Raw genomic sequence first — 21071 nt, forward strand, 5'->3', positions numbered from 1 at the left:
TCCCAAAACCCAAAAACTATGGGGTATGCAAAGAACAGGAAAAATTAGTAGAAACTGTCACAGATGTTGGGGTTACTAGATAGAGACCTTAAAGCATCTATTATAAGTGTATTCATTGAATTAAAACACAATTAAGGAATGAAAGAGAAATATAAAAATATGTCTCACCAAATAGAGAGTTAAAAAAGATAGAAGAAAAATAGAAATTCTGTAATTGAAAAGTGTAATAACTGAAATGAAAAATTCACTAGAGGGACTCATGAGCAAATTTGAGCTGGCAGAAGAATCTGAACTAGGAGATAGGTCAATAGCGATTATCCAGTCTAAGAATGGAGAAAAATGAATAGAGCCTTGGAAACCTGTGAGACACCATTAAGCATGCCACCATAAATAGACTTTCAGAAAATTAAGGGAATAGAGAAAGGGGTGGAAAAATATTTAAGGAAAAAATGGCCCAAATCTTCCCAAATTGTATGAAAATCATCAGTTTACATACCCAAGAGGTTCAATGAGCTCAAAGTAGGATAAAATCAAAGACATGGGCACCTAAACACATCAAATTCAAACTATTGAAAGCCAAAGGCCGAGAGAGAATATCGGAAAACAGCGAGAGAAAAGCAACTCAGCACATAAAAGCAATCCTCCATAAGATTAGCAACTTCTCCTCGGAAACCATGAAAGTTAGAAGGCAGTGAGATATATTCTAAATGCTGTGAAAGGAAGATTGGAGTTTTGTATCCAGCAAAACTACCCATGAAAAACTTCTCCTCAGAAACCATGAAAGTTAGAAGACAGTGAGATACATTCTAAATGCTGTGAAAGGAAGAGAAAGAGTTTTGTACCCAGCAAAACTACCCATGAAAAAAATGAAGAATTTAAGACATTCTCAGATAAACATAAACTGAGCAAGTGTTTTTCTTGCAAAACTACCACACAAGAAATACTACAGGCAGTCCTTCAGGCTGAAAGGAAAGGATATGAGATAATGTAAATCCATATAGAGTAATAAAAAACACTGGGTAAAGATAATTATATTGGTATAATAAAAGATAGTTTAAATGTTTTTTTTTTTGGTAACAGTTCTAACTGATTTAAAAGACAACTGAGGGGTGCCTGGGTGGCTCAGTTGGTTGAGTGTCTGACTCTTGATTTCGGCTCAGATCTCAGGGTCCTGAGATCAAGCCCTGCGATGGGTTCCCTACTGGGTGGGGAATCTGCTTAAGATTCTCTGTCACTGTGGACTCTGAGAAACAAACTGAGGGTTCTAGAGGGGTGGGGGGATGGGTAAGCCTGGTGATGGGTATTAAAGAGGGCACATATTGAATGGAGCACTGGGTGTTATATGCAAACAATCATGGAACGCTACATCAAAAACTAATGATGTAGGGGCACCTGGGTGGCTCAGTCGGTTAAGCGACTACCTTCAGCTCGGGTCATGATCTTGGGGTCCTGGGATTGAGTCCCACATCGGGCTCCCTGCTCCACGGGAAGCCTGCTTCTCCCTCTCCCACTCCCCCTGCTTGTGTTCCTCTCTCGCTGCGTCTCTCTGTCAAATAAATAAAATCTTAAAAAAAAAAAAAACTAATGATGTAATGTATGGTGATTAACATAATAAAATAAAATTAAAAAAAAAAGATTCTCTCTCTCCCTCTCTTTAACAATAACAACAAAAAAAGAACTGAGGAAACAGAATTATAAAATTGTGTCCATGCACTTATACCCTAAAATGATATGTATGTCCATAATAGCACAAAGGGTGGGGTCGAAGGAGAGAAGAGCTACATTGGAGCAAAATTTCCACATAATATTAAAATTAACTTAGTGATGATCTGAACTAAATTTTTAAAAATTCACATGCTAATTATAATCCCCAGAAAACCGCTATAAAAATAACTTCTAAAAAATATAATAAAAAACATCAAAAAGGAACAAAAGTGTTCTCCTGGGGAATTTCTTTTTAACACAAAAACAGCTGAGGGAGGGATATAGAAGCAAAAAAACATGTAAGAGAAACAAATAGCACAGTTGAAGGTATAAATCCTATCATATAAATAATTATGTTAAATGTAAGTGGATTAAACAGTCCAAGGTGCAGAGATTGGCAGAAAGGTTGAAAAAAACAGGAGCCAACTGTGTACTGTTTATAAGATACACTTTAGATTCAAATACACAAATAGATTGAAAGTAAAAAGATAGAAAAAGATATATCATGCAGACAGTAACCAAGAAGAAGGGATGGCTGTATTTAAATCGAACAAAATAGAGTATAAGTAAAAATTCGTGCTAGAAACAAAGCAAACCATCTATAATGATAAAAGGGTCAATTCAGCAGCAAGATACAAGAATTATAAATATATGTACACTTAAACTATTTTGAAATACACGAAACTACAATTTATGGAATTGAAGGGAGAGAATTCAACAAAAGTAGTTGGAGACTTACGTACTCTAATGTCAACAACTGATGGAACAACTGGACAAAAAATCAGCAAGTGTGTGGAAGACTTGAATAACAGTATCAGCCTGACCTAATGGACATACAGCTCACTCCACTCAAGAACAGAATATACATTCTTTTCAAGCAAACATGGAACATTCTCCAGGATAGACCATATATTAGGTCATATAATAAGTGTTAATAAATTTTAAAGGATTAAAATAATAAAAATCATGTTTTCTGACTAAATGGAATTAAATTAGAAATCCACGACAATAGTTAATATGGGAAATCCACAGATATTTGGAAATTTCTAAATAACCCTTTGGTTAAAGAAGAAATTATGAGGGAAATTAGAAAATATTTTGGGGCACCTGGGTGGCTCAGATGGTTAAGTGTCTGCCTTCGGCTTGGGTCATGATCCCAGGGTTCTGGGATCGAGCCCCACATCAGGCTCCTGGCTCAGCGGGGAGCCTGCTTCTCCCTCTCCCTCTGCCTCTCCCCCTGCTCATGGTCTCTCTCTCTCTTTCTCTCTCTCTCTCTGTATCTCTGTGTCTCAAATGAATAAATAAAATCTTTAAAAAATTGAAATTGCTTTAAAAAAAGAAAATTTTAATATGTTTTTATTTATATTCACTTCAAAATATTAAAATCTGTGCTAGCAGGGCCGCTTGGGTGGTTCAGTCGGTTTAAGTGTCTACCTTTGGTCAGGTCATGATCTCAGGGTCCTGGGATCAAGCCCCATGTCGGTCTCTCTGCTTGTTGGGGAGCCTGCTTCTCTCTCTCTGCCTCTCTGCCGCTCCGCCTGCTTGTGCATGCCTGCTCTTTCTGTCACATAAATACAATCTTTAAAAAAATTAAAAAAAAAAAATCTATGCTAGCAGCTGAAGCAGTGCTTAGAAGAAATGTCTATTTTCGGGTGCCTGGCTGGGTCAGTCAGTGGATCGTGTGACTCTTGATCTTGGGGTTTTAAGTTTGAGCCCCATGTTGGGTTTAGAAATCACTTAAAATATTAAAAAAAACAAAAGAAGAAATGTCTATCTTCAGGTGTTTATATTAAAAAGAAAGGTCTCAATAATCTAAGCTCTCACCATAAAAATCTAGGAAAAAATAAATGAAGCCAAAGATAAGCAGTAGAAGGAAATAATAGGGTGGAAATTAATGAAATAGTGAACAGAAAAATGATAGAGAAAAACAGTAAAACTAAAGTTGGTTCTTTGAGCAGCGCCTTGGTGGCTCAGTCAGTTAAGCATCCAACTCTTGATTTCGGCTCAGGTCATGATCTCAGGGTCGTAAGATCAAGTCCCATGTGGGCTCCATGCAGAACGTCGAGCCTGCTTAGGATTCTCTCCCTCTGCCCCTCCTCCCTGCTCTCATTGTCTCTTAAAAAAAAAAAAAAGTTCTTTGAAAAGAGCAACACAATTGGCACACCTGTAGGTAGACTAAGAAAAAAAGAAGACACAGATCACTAAAATTGAGGGAACGGCACCTAAGCAGTTTAATTAGTTAAGCGTCCATCTCTTGATTTCGGCTTAGATCATGATCTCAAGGTCTTGGGGTCCAACCTTGCACTGGGCTCTGTTCAGCATGGAGTCTGCTTGAGATTCTCTCTCTCCCTCTGCACCTCTCCTTCTCCTGCTCATGTGCTCCCTCTCTCTCTAAATCAATAAATAAAATCTTAAAAAAAAAAGAATGAAAGAAGGGAGGTTACTGCTGACCTTCAGATATTAAATGATTACAGTAGAATACTCTGAACAACTTTATGCCAACTTAATGTAGATGAAGTGAACAAATTTTAGAACACATATTACCAGAATTGACTCAGAGGAAGTATAAAACTTGAACAGACCTATGAAAGGGAAAGAAATTGAGTAAGTAATAATATTCCTACAAAGAAAGGCAGAGACCCAGATGGCTTAACTGGTAAATTTTATTAAATGATAAGAAATAATCCTAGTATTCACAAATTCTTCCCTGAAGAATTTTCAAAACCAGAAGTTGAAGATACCACATGAATAGAAAAACAGACCAGTATTCTTCAAGAATATAGTTTCAAATTCCCTGTACAGAATATTAGCAAAGCAAATTCAAAGGTATATTTAAAAGGTTATCACTATGATCGTATGAGATTTATCCCAAGAGTAACCAGATTTAACATCCAAAAATCAATTAATGTAATATACCATATTAATAGAATAAAAAGCTGAAACCAGTCATGCCAATAAACATAGAAAAGGCATGTGACAAAATTCCATACCCATTGATGATTAAAAGTCTTAACAAACAAATAGCAGTAAACTTCCTCAACTTGACAGAAGATTTCTATGAAAAACTATAAGGGAATATCATAGTTACTGGTGAAAGACTGAATGCTTTTCCCCTACAAGTAGGAACAAGACAAGGATGTTCACTTTTCCCTCTTCAGTTCAACACAGTACTGCAGATTCTAGCTAATATTGCCAGGGAAGAAAAGGAAACATAAGATACCCTGATTTGAAAGAAAACATTAAACTGTATTTGCAGATGATGTCATCCCATATGTACTAAATTTTAAGGAATCCTAAAAAAATTAGAACTAATAGTTGTTCAGCTGGACCACAGAATAAAATATCAGTATAAAAAAGTAGTCTTTCTAAACATGAACAATATACAGTCTAAAAATAAGATTCTGTTCAGAATAACATCAAAAAGAATAAAATATTTAAGGAATATAATAAAGTGCCAGAACATTACAAAAATTTGCTGAGGGAAATAAGATATAAATAAATGCAGAGACACTTTGTTCATAGATTGGATGACTTAATATTGTAAGATGATAATTCTCCTGAAATTGATTTATAGATTCAACTCAATCTGTGTAAAAATTCCAGCAGGCTTTTTTCCGGGAAATGATAAGCTGATCCGAAAATTTATGTGGAAATGCTAAAGGATAGGAATTGCCAAAACAGTTTTATAAAAGAACAAAGTTGGAGGGTTTTTTCTACTGAATTTCAAAATTTTAAAGCTACAGTTAGTTATGGGCGCCTGGCTGGCTCAGTCAGTAGAGCATGCGAGTCTTGGTCTTGTCCCACGTTGGGTGTAGAAATTAACTTAGAAACAAAGTCTTAAGGGCGTCTGGGTGGCTCAGTTGGTTAAGCATCTGACTCTTGATTTCAGCTCAGGTCATGATCTCGGGGTCACAAGCCCTGTGTCAGGCTCCTTGTTCGGCAGGGAATCTGCTTGAGATTCTCTCTCCCTCTCCCTCTGTCTGCTATCCCCCCTCAAATAAATAAATTAATTAATTAAATATTTTAAAAATAAATAAATGAAATCTTTATAAAAAAAAGCTACAGTTATACAAGACATTATTGTGCTGGCAGGAGGTAGACATATATAGATCACTTGATTAGAATTATGAATCCAGTTTTCAACAAGGGTGCTGAAGCAGTTCATTAGAGAAAAAGTTTGTTTTCATTTCATGCTGGGACAACTGGATGCATCTCCATCCACATGCCAAAAGATGAACTTTGACCTCTTCTTCACCCTATACAGAAAAAATAACTTAAAATTGATCATAGACATAAATATAAGACTGAAACAAAGCTACAAAAAAAAGGAAAAATCTTTAAGACCTTGAATAAGGCAAACTTTTTTATGAGGTTATAAGAGAAAAAAAGATAAATTGGACCTTATCAAAATCCAAAACTTCTGTGCTTCAAAATATACTGTTAAGAAAATAATAAAGACAAGCAACAGAATGGTTAAAAATATTTGTAAAACTTTTTTTTTAATTGTATTTTTTTAATTTTTGAAGAACTCATGTAAAGGAACTGGAACCATCATGTATTGCTGGTGGGAATGTAAAATGGTACAGTCAGCAGTTTGTCAGTTTCTTAAAAACACAAAGTTACCACATGATGCAGTAATTAACGCTTCTTAGATATCTACCTGAGACCCAAGTACATGTCCTCACAAAGACTTGAATGTGATTGTTCATAGCAGCATTAATTTTCATAATCAAAAAGTGGAAACATATCCTTCACCTGGTGAGTGGGTTGACAAAATGTGGTGTATCCATACAATAGGTACTATTCAGCAATAGAAAGGAATGAATTATTGACATGTGTTAAAACATGGATGAACCTCAAAAACTGTATGTGAAGTGCAAGAAGCTATACATAGAAGCCATGTATTGTGTGACTGCATTTATATCGGATGTCCAGAAAGGGTAAATTTATAAAGAAAGTTAGATGTAGTGATTGCCTAGGGCAATGAGTGGTAAATGGGCATGAGGGATCTTATTGGGATGAGGAAACTGTTCTAAAACTGATTTATAGAGATGGTTGCATCACTGGGTAAAGTTACTAAAAGTCACTGAATTGTATACTTAACAGTGAGTTGGTTTTATTATATGTTAAATGTGTCTCAAGAAAGTATTTTTCAAAAGCAAATGCAGGAAATTACATAGCATTATCTTTAACCAGAAGCCTAAAATGTTTATATTACCTTTTTTTTTTATATAAGGTCATCTAAAATGTAAGAATACATTTTAAAATTTGCAGTTACTTTGAATGTTTAATACTCTGGTTTTAATGCCATGATCACTGGAAATACCAGTAGAACTCCTTTTCAGACCGACATTGCCATATGTGTATAAACTTTTTATGCAACTGTATTTCCTAGATTCAAAACAGAAAACCCACTATATCTTTCTTGTTTTTGAAAATCATAGCACTTAGTTTTCTGCTGTTACAGGTTTGATATTGTCCCTGAAACCTTTGATGAAGACACTAAAACCATTTAAAATGAGCTTTGCTTTCTGTTTCTTCGTTTACTACATTTTTCTCTTTTTGTTTTGTTTCACTTTATTCGTTTTAGATCACTGTGTCCACTACTATGATCTTCGTAACACTAAACAGCCAATCATGGTATTCAAAGGACACCGAAAAGCAGTCTCTTATGCAAAGTTTGTGAGTGGTGAGGAAATTGTCTCTGCGTGAGTATTACTCTCCTGAGGTTAAGCTTCATACAGAGCTCTGTCATCATTTACCAGTTTTATAATGTCACCGTGGGTCGATACACTGTAGTATATGTACTTTTTCATAAATAGTAGATTTTTAAAATAATAGTCTAATTAAAATAAATGTATATTTTGGTTTGTATTGCTCACTTTTATATGCTCTTTGTGAATAAAATCCTGATGATGTTAGTTTTTAATGCACCCCCCCTTCAACATTTGAACTTCAGTTTGGATTTCAGCTACTGCTTCTCCTTAAGAAAAAAACAACATAGTTGTTGGAATTGAATGAGAAGTATTTTATCTATTAAAATCAATATGTTATTGTATATTTACACTGCAGTACAGTAGTAGTATTTTTGGTTTAGGTAATATTTCGTTGATTCTAAGTTACTTGATTTCCCTATGGTTTCATGGTAAGTTTTAAATATGTTTTGAAAAGAAGTAAATATGGCTGCTTATACTTAACAAATATCCTTTGAGAAGCCTTCTGCACTAGAGAATTATAATGAAAGCTTTTAGTTGTCTTTTATTTTGTTTGAGGGTTAACAAGATGTCAACCAGATAGATAAACCTCAGTTGCCAAAATATCGTTGACAAAGCGCTTCTTCTAATAGCCAGTCCCTTCTTTCTGTTAACGCATTTCATAGTTCTCTTTATTTTATTTTATTTATTTTTAAAAGATTTTATTTATTTGAAAGAGAGAGCACAAGCAGAGGGAGAGGGAGAAGCAGGGCCCGACACAGGGCTTCATCCCAGGACCCTGAGATCATGACCTGAGCTAAAGGCAGACACTTAACTGACTGAGCCACCTAGGTGCCCCCTCTTTATTTTATATTACCCTAACAAATACCCATTCTGTAATCTTAGGAGATTACTAATGCCAGTGCCTTGGCATTAATACTTGCTATCTCCCACCACATCTATTTCTATACTGGTTGCTCTAAATAATAAGTTGGTAATTTGAATTGATTTAGCAAGGTAATTTGAACTGAGTTACAAGGAAAAAAAGGTGAGAACTGAGTTTTCCAAGGGAAGATAATATGGATAATTAGTTCACAAACTTAAATTAGTGTTAACCAGTCAAAATGTATCCCATCTTTAGGAATAATAATGGCAGTATATAACTAATTTTTTTTTTTTAAAGATTTATTTATTTGACAGAGACAGAGAGAGAGGGAACACAAGCAGGGGGAGTGGGAGAGGGAGAAGCAGGCTTCCCGCTGAGCAGGGAGCCCAATGTGGGGCTCGATCCCAGGACCCTGGGATCATGACCTGAGCCGAAGGCAGACACTTAACAAGACTAAGCCACCCAGGTGCCCCTATAACTAAAATTTTATTCAGATTCAAATGTGCATGGTAGATTATATGGCAAAAATATTTTTCTTTAACTTCAGATTTATAAATGTTAAATCAGTCTGATTTCCAGTATTTGAAATATATGGATACTTAATATTATAAATTGGGAAACTTTAGTTGACCTTATTAATGTGAATATGTTGTTTGTATTTTCACCAGTCTCTTGTCCTTCTTAAGTTTTATAAATCATGATTTTTTTTCTTGAATATGTTTGAGGTTTAGAAGTTTTTAGAATAAATTTATCCACAAGTATATTTGAAAGTGTTCAAAAGTAATATTAAAATATACATATGTTGCCACAACCTCTGAATTCGTGACCAATAAAAATATATACACACCTAAAGAAATACTCAATGCAACATTGTTGGGAACAAAATTTTTTTCTTTTTTTTAAAGATTTTATTTATTTATTTGACAGAGAGAGACACAGCAAGAGAGGGAACACAAGCAGGGGGAGTGGGAGAGGGAGAAGCAGGCTTCCCGCGGAGCAGGGAGCCCGATGCGGGGCTCAATCCCAGGACCCTGGGATCATGACCTGAGCCAAAGGCAGACGCTTAACGACTGAGCCACGCAGGGCCTCGAGAAAAGAAATTTTAAACAACATAAATGTCTAGTGAAAAAAATGAGAAGCAATAGAGAAGTATTTAAAGAGCTTGGAGTTTGGTTTCTGAAATCAGACAGTTTCAGTCTTGGATCTGCTGTTGACTAGCTGTGGTACCTTGAAAATGTCCTTAACCTTCTCATTTTCAGTTGCCTCATCTCTAAAGTGGAGCTAATAATAGTTATTATGTTGTGACTCTTTAAATGAAGTAATGATGTAAAGCATTCAGCATGGTGCCATATTCTGTGAATGTTACAGTAAGAGAAAAGATGATTTATTGTGTAGTCATTAACAAAAATATCAAAATGTGTTTATTTTACAGAAAAATTATAAACCAAATTATCGAATAAAGGATAACAATTTACAACCTAATGTACATGATATGATTGGATTTTTGTAACAGAAAGGAAAGCAAAAACATGGTGTCTTATTCAGGTTCTTTGTCTCTGTATGATAGGATTACCAACAATCTTTATATTCAATTAATTTTTGGTAAATAATTCCATTTGCATATTATTTCAGTAAATAAATTACATAGACCATTCCAGTCATTCATTATATTCCACCCCTGTAGATACAACTAAGCTGTCAAAATAGGTTAAATTTAGTATACCAATACAATTCAATATTTGAAAAGTAAATCAAATCAAGTGGCGTAGAGTGTATCCCTGAAATTAAACACAGCTCCCAATGGAATTTGTGTTATTTGATGATGGTGGTGTGATAGTATTGATGAGTAATGTTTATTAGTAAGCACTTCCTAGATGCCCAGGGACTATTGAAAGCATTTTAAAGGAATTAATTTAGTTTTCATATCTTATAGAATTTACCTAATTCAATAAATGTAGGAATCACTGTATTTCACATAACTAATGAACAAAATTGAGGCCGATGAGGTTATATAACTTTCCCAAGGTCAAAAGCAAATTAATGGTATACTGAGCATTGTTAACTCAGAAAATCTGGCTCCATAGTCTGCATACTAAACCATCAAACTGGATTGCCTCTAAATAGTAGGGATGAGTTTCATACCATGAAATCTTCATTGCATTCTCATTTTTTGTGTTTACCTCAGCTCAACAGACAGCCAGCTAAAGCTGTGGAATGTAGGGAAACCATACTGTCTACGTTCCTTCAAGGGTCACATCAATGAAAAAAACTTTGTAGGCCTTGCTTCCAATGGCGATTATATAGCTTGTGGTAAGTAAAACCATCTTTTTCTGGAACTTTTTAACAGGAATTTGTCCCTGAAATTGCATTCAATGGACATGGACTATATACCAAGTCAGGAAATGATCTGTACCTCTAGAAAGTAGCATATTGAAGTCTTCTGGGATTGTATTGGAGTAAGCATTAGTCCTTCTCTCCTTTACTGGGCGCAAACCCTGACTGCGTGAAATAGCATAAGATTGTTAAATATGTTTTGTAATTGTTCTCCATCGTAACATGATTTCTGTAGATATTATGTAAAAGAAAACATTAATTTCTGCTAATAATCCTAATTTCAGGGACATTATTTGTCTTCTTAAGCTTGATACTCATTTTCCCCTACAGAGTGTTCTCTTCATTAAGTAGTTTGTTTAGATGATCTGTTATTCTAGGGCTTTTGTTGTTAGTAATTTATACAAATTTAAATCAGAAGTAGAAAAATCAAATTAGGTAATGTTCAAATGCTTAATACACCTGATGCCTGAATATATGAACTTTCAACAGTTCTTTCAAATGAGACCTTTATTTAGTAAAGTTGTATATAATGTAAACCGTGCCAAAGCAAATGTCTTGCAATTATTCTACTTTGACAGACTACTCAAAAATATAGGTTTCCTTATAGGCCACTTATCTAATAGAGTAATGTCTTTATTGGGGAATGGGACATAAATTTTGTAGGTTATTAAAACCAGCCTTTGTAAGTGCTGTAACCTTTTTTTTCCCCTCTTAGAAATCTCTCTAAATGTCATGTAAGATTCATGCTATAATAACAAATTTCTGGTCTTCTTTAAACCTCTGCTATAAATGAGGTTTTTGCAGTAATTTTAACTTTACAGTTATCAATGTTGTTACATCATTTACCAGTTATTATTTCTTTAGATTAGTAAAGTGTAGCTTTTTTTCTATGAATCATTTTTTCACATGATTCCCAAGAAATCCTGTGCTTTGGTCTTTCAGATTCAACCATAAAAGATTTGTCTTTGTGCTTAAACATTGAGTAATAATTACCTTATGAATATAATGTCCTAATTCTGAATTCTCCCGTTCTATAAAAATATTAAATTTTTTTTTTTTCAGGAAGCGAGAACAACTCTCTTTACTTGTACTATAAAGGACTTTCTAAGACTTTGCTAACTTTTAAGTTTGATACGGTCAAAAGTGTTCTGGATAAAGACCGAAAAGAAGATGATACAAATGAATTTGTTAGTGCTGTGTGCTGGAGGGCATTGCCAGATGGGGTAAGTTTTCATGTCAGTTTTTTCACCTTGATGTTTCATATAACACTTTATGTTTATGTATTCACGTGTGAATTTTTTTAAGTTTAAAACATAAATTGATATGTGATACAAATTTTTTCTTCTGCTTAGTATTGCATCACCAAAGGAAACAGGCAATTTAGGTAGTAATTGAAATGTCACCAATGGAACAATGTCACACTGATATAATGTCTCTCCTGTGTACCCATAGCATCTTGTGCATACCTCTGTTTTAGCATTATCACATTGTCTATTTATATCTCTTCTATAGGACTGGAAATTTCTAGAGTACACACTGTGTCTCATTTTCCTTAATGATCATTTGCAGTATATACTCAATAAACATTTAACTGAACCTGATATTGTCTTAGCAAGAAAAAAATTTGATGTAGGTAAAAGAGAGTGCCCTATATGTATACCTAATTAAATACTATTTCAGGGAAGAATTGCTCTCTACAAAATGCATTTATACAAGAATATTTAAAAACATTTAATTTCTTAATAAGAAAGTAGTAGTTCTAGATTGCAAAAAAAAAAAAAGTTTTCTTAAACTTGTCACTTATTCCTACATTTTAAAGTATAAGATTTCTCATAAGTTATATGAAGAAATAGTTCTTTTTATTGGTAGTCACTAATGTCATCTTTTTGAAAAATAGCTCTTTAGGTGCTTACTTGGTTGGTTTTATTTTTGAACCAAAAAATTCTTCCTTGATGGGTACTTTCAGAATTCTGAGTTGCTGATACTATTTAACTTTAATTAGATATATCCCATTCCTATCTTATTTAAAGTTCTGTTAATCAGCTTCCAGTTTTGGCAATGGTCACTAGGTGATTTGTACTAACCTGTAAGTAGAACTAGAGAAGTTGGACCAACTATATTTATTTCAAAAACAACAACGGGAACTGTTTGAAAACATTGGAATGTACACAAGATAGAAAAGAATTACCAGCATAGGAATGTAAACCTGGGTTTGGAGTATGCTTTTCCTCTGGGAGCCTTTGCCACTCTTGGTAGAATGGCTGAGAGCACTTAGGACAGCTTCACAGGGGCACAGGGATTGGAATCTAGTGCTCACCACTATGTGGGTGAACTTATTTTGGTTTAGGGCCCCAAAAGGGCTGTAGTCTAGGGTAAACCAGTAGAAGGTAAACTCTCATAATGATTGCAACGCCAGATCATATCAGTCCTGAAATTAAAATTAAATGATCCTCTATTGCTAGTTAAAATTAAATCCTCTTTGAAAGAAGGTCTAAAAAAGATCATCTGGGAATTTATTTTTTTTTTTTAAATGGCAAATACAGTAACTCTTAAGACATAATAAAATCACAGACATAGGAAAAGGCAAGATGTTATAAATAAATTTAGCATAAGCAGTGGACAACAGAAACAAAATCACAGCAACTCTGGATATTGGAATTATCAGACATAGCTTAAAAATAACCATGCTGACAATTGATAAAAGACAAGATTGAAAATTTCAACTTGGAACTAAAGAACTATTTTAAAAATGAAAATCCTAGAAGTAAAAAATTATAATTACTAAAATTAAGATCTCAGTGGATGGATTGTGTGGAAGAAAAGACAGTTGAAAAGAATCAATGAACTTGTAGTAAGTTAGAAGAAAATATACAGAAGAAAGCATGGAGAGACAAATAGGATGAAAAAAATGCAGAAAAGAAAAAAAGGATGAAGTAAGAAAGTTTAATATATTCAATAGAAGACCTAAAAGGAGAGAAAAGAAGTAATACAACTGAAGCAAATATTAGAAAGAATTATGTTGAGAACTTTACAAAATTGATGAAAGACATCAAGGCAGAGATTCAATAAGCCCTTGTATCCCAAAGAATAAATCTACAATGTGAATAAATATTTAATATTATACTTGGACCATGAAGAGACTTAAGCTTGCCTGAAAATCTGACCTTGGGTCTGCCTTCTTACAGTACCACTTTGTGGAAATGTGCTGAATTAGGACAAACATGGAATGTTATTGTTAGCAGGCTAGTTCTCTCTTAAATTAACTATGAAACTCCATCTGTACTATTGCATCTGGACTTAGAGAACTGTGAGTTGGCATATTGACCTTACGTCTACCCAAAGTAAACAATATAAGACTGACAAGAAACCAAAGCACATCTCTGTATCTAGAACCTCATGCACCCTAACTGTCCTTGGCAACTGTGCGTACTCTTTGTGTGGGTTTAGGAGGGATGCAAGAAGCTATGCATGTATATAGTTGCTTGCCCTCCTGATGAGTTTGAAGATGTTGTGCATGACGAATTTCCTATCCTGTATACCTCTATAAAGCTAACTAACCTAGTGCAAGACTAAAGCTAACTGTGTCTGGTCCTGTGACCCCTACTGGTGGTAGGACAGTCACACCTTGACACATCATAATAAAACTATTGAAAATAAAATGCAAAGGGAGATTATTAAAATAAGGCAGAGAAAAAGTCACTGTCTTCAGAAGATCAGCAGCTAGACTGACAGCCAACTTCTCATGAAGCAATAGAAACCAGAGTTTGTGGAACCAGATCTTCACTGTGCAAAGGGAAATACTTCCCGATCTAAATTTCTATATCCAGTGAAAATCTCTCAAAACAAAAGTAAAATGAAGACACTTTTAGATAAATAAATATGAGGAATCTGCCACCAGTAGACATACACCAAAGAAAACCTGAAAGGATATTTTTAAGGCAGAAGGAAAAGATGCAGAACCTAAAGATGAAGGTCACTGATGTAGAAAGGAATGGGAAAAGATGAAGGAATAGAAATGGTGAAAAGGAATAGAAGTCGTAATATGTAGTAAATCTAAATGCATATTGACTGTATAAAGCAGTGATGCCTTTTTGGATTTAATAAACACATAAAATTAAGTATTTGACAGTAATAACATAAGCCAGAAGGGTAAATGTGATTAACATGTTCTCAAGAATTTTCCTTGTCAGGGAAGGAGGTAAAAAAAGTAATTAATATTAGACTGAAGGGGATGCATATTGTAGTTTATAGGATAACCTTTCTAAAGTAGATTCTTAAAGTGTGCTACCTAGATCAACACATCAGTGTCACCTGGGAACTTGCTTTATTTCCCAATAAAAAGATTAAAAGAAAAGTTATGTAACTCACTTCATTATCAGTCCAGATTTATCTTAAGTTTGATTTTTATATAACAGTCACTTTGATTAGGCATTGAAAAATAACTTCATTTCCTTATTTTAGATGAGGCAGAAAGTGTGAGAGACTGTTGTTTATTTATTCTACAAATATTTATTATGTGCAGTCACAGTTCTAGATATGGAAGATAAACTTGAACACAACTGTAAGGAAAATTCTGGCCCTCTTAGGAGACTTAAAATTTTATGTGCCAGAGGAGAAGGAAAAACAAAATAAATAAGTTGTTATATCAGAAGGTGACGAGTGACTTGGAGAAAAACAAAGCAGGAGAGTGGGACAAGGAGTTCTGGAATAGGGAGTTGTAGTTTTCAGTGGTGGTGACAGAATCACCTACCTGAGTAGCTGAATTAGAGCAAAGACAAGGACGTAAGATGTAATCCATGTTTAAAGGTGCAAGGGTATTCCAGGTGGAGCAAACAGTTCAGAGGCCTTGAGGTAAGAAAGTGATTAGTGTTCAGGGAACAGAAAGCAGGCCAGTGTGGCTACACTACAGTGAACTAGGTGGAGAGTAGTCGATTTCAGAGTGGCGAAGAAGAACCATTTCAACAGAGCATTGTTTACCGTCCAGACTTTGGCTTTTACCGGGTGTGAGTTGGAGCCATTTTAAGATTTTGAACAAAGGAGTGATACAATGTGACTTCAATTTTTTAAAAATCGGTTTGGCTGCTTGAGAATAGATTATAAAGTGTCAAGAGTGGAAGCAGAAAGGCTGTTGCAATAATCCAGGTAAGATAACATAGTGGTATACCAGTGAGAACTAGTCAGATCCCATTTATTTTGAACATGGAACCAGTAAAATGCATGTGGAGAGTGAAAGAGAAAAGTCTAGGATGACACTGAGGATTTCCCCCCCATAACTTTAGGAGTGGAGTTGCTGGTAATTGAGAAGACTTCCAGAGGAAGTGTCTTAGAGGAGATAGGAGGTGACGTTTGGACTGGTTAAGTTTGAGTTGTACTTGCCTTCTAAGTGGATGTACCGAGTTTGGAGTTCACAGCAGATTGGGGCGCCAGAGATAGACATTGGTAGCTGTGAGCATGTGGTGTTTAAGCCAAGAAATTGGATGGTATCTCTGCAAGGGACTATAATTAGATATTAGAAGTCGTGTGAATACCATACTTAGGAGGGTGCCTTAGTGTTCAGTGATTGAAGTGAGGAGGAGGAATCAGCAAAGGCTGAAAAAGAGTCATTCTCTATATGGTGGAAAACTGGTGCCTGGGAAGCCGAGTGAAAAAGTTTTTCAAGGAGGCGGCGTTGATTGGCTTTGTCAAATGCTACTAATACAAGTAAGATGGGTAAAAAGAAAATGAAAGCAGTGGTATGAGAAAAGCTTGATTGTAGTGGTTTTAAGAAAGAAAGGGAAGGGAGAAGTTGGAGATAGTGAAATACAGGGAGTTGTTTTGGGGAGTAGTAAAACAATACCATGTTTAATCTCACCTAGATTACTTTGTTAAAATATGAAATCAATAACTGTCTCTAAAAAGGCCAAACATTTCATTGTCTTTCTGTCCTTTTTTCTATTCTATCTAATTTTGATCACAAGAAAGAGATCAATTTATTTATTTATTCTTGAAAATTTTTATTTATTTTATTTTTAAAAGATTTATTTATTTGAGAGAAAGAGGGAGAATGGGGGGAAGAGCAGAGGTAGAGAATCTCAAGCAGACTCTGTGCTGAGTGCAAGCCCTACTTAAGGCTCAATCTCAACATCCTGAGATCATGACCTGAGTGGAAACCAAGAATTGGATGCTTAACCAACTGAGCCACCAATGCACCCCATAAATTTAGAAAAATTTTAAATGTAATCAGCCAAAAAGAGGAATGGAAATCTAACTTTGTAAATAAAAATATGATTCAATAAAGGGGAGGACATCTATCTCCAAATTCACCATAAAATGTTTTTAGTTCATTCTTTTGTAGTTGTTGGTCAGGTGTTAGATGGTTGATGGGACTGTTCAGATCTTGTCTTTACTGATTTTTTTCTGAAAGAGATCAACTTAAGGACACTTAGAAAATAGCTTAACTTTGAAAGGCTTTTTAGGTTTGGGACAAATATAAATGGTATATCAATTAGCTGTAATGAACTAAAATGATCTAAATTCTTCAATTAAGGTAGTATAAAAATTGATTTGCTTTTATGTTATTTATGGCAGTGATTTAGTCATAGGGAGGGAATGAGAAATTAAAAATGAGTGGTAGAGGGAAAGGCACAAAGACAAATAGATACATTCTTTTAGGATAGTATCTCAATCTTATAAAGGTTAGGGTAGTTTCCAGCAGATTAAATTTCCATTTAGCTTTGTTTTTTCCTATAACCTAGGTATCTATCTATATATCTATATTTCCTTTTGGCCACTTCTAGGTGAAAATGAACCAGTAATTTCAAGCCCTATTTTGAACCATCAGCTAAGATCATATATAATTCCCATTCTTTTTATTTCTGCCGACCGTCATATAAGCTGGAAAGAATGTTATACACTGCTCTTTTTAAGATGTTGATCAACTCTATTGTAGTATTTATTTCATTTTCTCCTTTATTTCACAGTGCTATGGAAGTTAACAGCGTGCTCTCCCACCTTCCTGTTTGCTATGTGGTCTATTTTGCTTTAGGATTACAATTCTTACTTTTAATTACTCTCATTTAAAGATGGAATATTTTTAGTGTTTCCTTTTTTTTAAGTATTTATTCATTAGAGAGAGAGTGAGGGAAAGATTATGAGGGCGTGGGGGTGTAGAGGAGGAATCCCAATGAGGGGCTTGAGGGGCTACATCCCATGACCCCATGCTCGAGCCCAGGACCCCGGGATCACGACCTGAGCTGAAGGCAGATGCTTAACTGGCTGAGCCACCCAGGCGCCCCAAATGTTGTTTCTTTTAATCTGAGAGATGATACTTTGTCCTTTGTCTATTTTTCTTCCTTCCTATATTTTCCCTGTGTCTAAAAGCACCTTTATTCAGTCACTTTTGTGGTTGCTGATGGATCCTTCTGTCCTTTGTTCCTTAGTTTTGTCTGCACTGGTAATGGCTCTAGCATTTCTACCACTAAATGCCCAAATCTCTTCAGCCATATTTAATTTTCAAGGGAACTTTAAGATGTTTCATTTGAACTCTAGTGAAAATTCTTTTTGCTTTTTAGAAGAATTTTAATTGCAACTTAGGCCTCTCTAGAATAGAAATGGTAGTGATTACATGAATGAAGAATACAGAATTGTTTATTTTATATTTTGTTTTTAGGTTATTATTTTAATTCACTTGAAGACATTTTAATTAAAGAAACCTTAGTAGTTTAGAGTTACTGATACAAAGATGTTCTTTTGCCAAATTATTAGGGTTTTTCTTCCCAAGACTAAATCTTACTATTTACATTGCCTATTTCAGTATTAATTTTCATGATTTTTAAAAAATACGGATTTGTGTGAAATAACTACTAGGAATAACACAGATCATTTTACCTTTGTTTAGGATTTCAAATTTAATTTCCTCATTGGTTATTTTTTTAAAGAAATGAGGAGAACTTGATCATATGTTTAAATTGGTGTAATAAAGGAACTTTACTATCCACTTACTTGAAGAAGGAACTATAAATTCTAAAACTGTGTGTGAATGTATTGTATCTGTATTGCACATCCAAATACATTCCATTTGAATGATGATACAGAGTTTGAAGTAAATATGGTTTGCTATATTTCCATAAATAGCAGTCAACTCTATCCTTTTGAATATAGAGAATATGGGCTTAGTAGGCTGCAATTTCAATTCATTTTCTGACTCTACTTCTTTGTAAAATACCACATAATTTATTTGGCCTCTTGTATCCAGATGTTAAAATTTGCTGATACTTTTTGGAAACAGCCATTATCTGGATTAATAAAGCCTATAGGTAATCAGCAATCTATGTCAGTTCTAGTTTCAACCTTTCCTTCTAAAATATACTATTTATTCACAATTTTTGGTAGGTATTACTATGGACTAACATAAGTTTTGTTTTCTTCCTCCCTTCCTTTCTATGACATCCCTAAATCCTCAAATCCTACCTAAAAGGCAGTAATGATATGGTCAGGATATTCATTAACTAAATAATTATTCTCAACTAATTTATAGTTGATCCAGAGAAAAATTTTGCAATTTTAAGAGGGTGTGGGGGCCAGTGTGAATGTCCTTGGCAAACACTTTGATGGAGTATAATGTCATCATCTTGGAACATTATCTCTTAGGCTTTTTTACCAAATGACCGTTATTGTAGTTCATTATTCAAAGAAACAATTAGAAATGAATACATGTATATTTTAGAGAATTTATAAAAATGAGAAGTAGAAAAAAATAGTCTATTATCACTTTTCCCAGAAATAACCAATAGTAAAATTTTAATGTAATTAATCTTAATGTTATTTTCCATTCATGGGGACTGTTCTTTTTTTTTTAAATAAAATTGTGTATTTTGCATATTATCATGTATTCTTTTATTTTTTTCCTGTATTCTTTACCTTTTGCCTTTTTCATTAACTCTTAATAATCTCTCTCTTTTTTGGAAGATTTTATTTATTTATGTATTTGACCGAGAGAAAGACTGCGAGAGAGGGAACACAAGCAGGGGGAGTGGGAGAGGGAGAAGCAGGCTTCCTGCTGAGCAGAGAGCCCGATGTGGGCCTCAATCCCAGGACCCTGGGATCATGACCCGAGCCGAAGGCAGACGCTTAACAACTGAGCCACCCAGTCGCCCCTATCATTAACTCTTGAAGAGAGTATTTTCAGTGGCTGCATATTATTCTATTCTAAGAATTTACCATAACTGGCATACCATTGTTTTGTTGAGGATGTTAATGTTTACTTTTTACTATTACATAACTTTACTACTTTGAATACTTCTTGAATATTTTTGCAATCTTTAAATTTCTAATTGTTTAGAAGAGAACTTTCAAGATTTATCCATTTAAAGAAAATACTTTTAATACTTTTGATTAAAATTAGTTTGCCTTCTGGAAAAGTTTATTTACATTTGCTCTTGCACCAAGAAACAAAGTCCAGGGGGTTCAGTTTCACCATGTGCATCAAACATAGGATATAATAATGCCAACTCTGCCAAGTTGAAAATATTTTGTTAGTAAATATGTAATCATTTTTTATTGTTTCCCTAAGCAATTTTCTGAAACATTAGCTTTTGATTTTTTACAAATTTTTTTTTAAAGAAATTTTTGCTTGAAAGGGAAATACCATGCAATTGAGATAATTGTTTTATAATCACAGTCTTTTGGCAATTTGGTGTTTGTAATTAAAATCTATTCCACTGTCTCCCACACCCTACATCCTCCTTGAAAGTAATGCTATAAAGCTAAGGTAAATTTGGGACACTACTGGTTAGTCTTGATTTCTGTTATATCTTTTTTATCGTCACTACTTTATTCAGAGACTGGAGTCAGGTAGAGGAGAATATGTGCTTTGTATCTGGATCCTTCTGTTGGCATGAGCCTTAAAACTGATGGAATGAAACATAAATTGACTCAAGAATGCAAATGACTTTCTGTTCTTAAGTGATCATATCTATTTAAAGAGACACCATATTTTTGTTGGAAGCAGATCCTGAGTCCATTGTAACTTCTGCTGAGACTGTAGGGTACCCCCATCATTGTTTTATCAGTTCTGAATCATGTCATACGTACTTAATCTAATCTTGGGTCACCAATTCTAAATGGGTATCTATGTGAAAAGGCAATACTTATAAAGGACACTTAGCACTTCCTTAGCTCTTCAAAAATGATTAAAAAAATGTATATTCTCAGAAAAAGCATTAGTTATTAAGGATGGTTATTTTCTCTTGTGGCTTGAAACACCAGGAATCATATTGAAAGTTTCTGTAATTCTAGAATGAAGGATGTCAGGACAAGGACTTTCCTAATTTCCCTCCCTTGAAACCAAGTCCAGCAAAACTTGGCTTGGGAATCTGTCAACTATATTATCATCCATACTATACAAAGTTATAACCATACTAAGCAAGAGCATCCTTTTCAGTCATATAATAAAATACATTTTTTATATTCCTATT

The 21071-nt window shown here is 34.4% G+C and overlaps 1 protein-coding gene across 7 annotated transcripts in view; it reads left to right on the plus strand.

Annotated features, from left to right (window-relative positions):
• COP1 (COP1 E3 ubiquitin ligase) overlaps positions 1 to 21071 on the plus strand; it is a 264376-nt gene that overhangs the window by 185442 nt on the left and 57863 nt on the right. For all 7 annotated transcript variants that reach the window (XM_035010743.1, XM_035010740.1, XM_035010739.1 and 4 more), the window contains 3 exons: positions 7295 to 7412; positions 10469 to 10593; positions 11680 to 11840. In XM_035010743.1, the coding sequence (XP_034866634.1) occupies positions 7295 to 7412; positions 10469 to 10593; positions 11680 to 11840 (404 nt within the window). The remainder of the gene's footprint in view (positions 1 to 7294; positions 7413 to 10468; positions 10594 to 11679; positions 11841 to 21071) is intronic.

Source organism: Mirounga leonina, unplaced genomic scaffold, assembly GCF_011800145.1.
Source record: "Mirounga leonina isolate KUSES-001 unplaced genomic scaffold, KU_Mleo_1.0 Mir_154, whole genome shotgun sequence".
Taxonomy (NCBI): Eukaryota; Metazoa; Chordata; class Mammalia; order Carnivora; family Phocidae; genus Mirounga; species Mirounga leonina.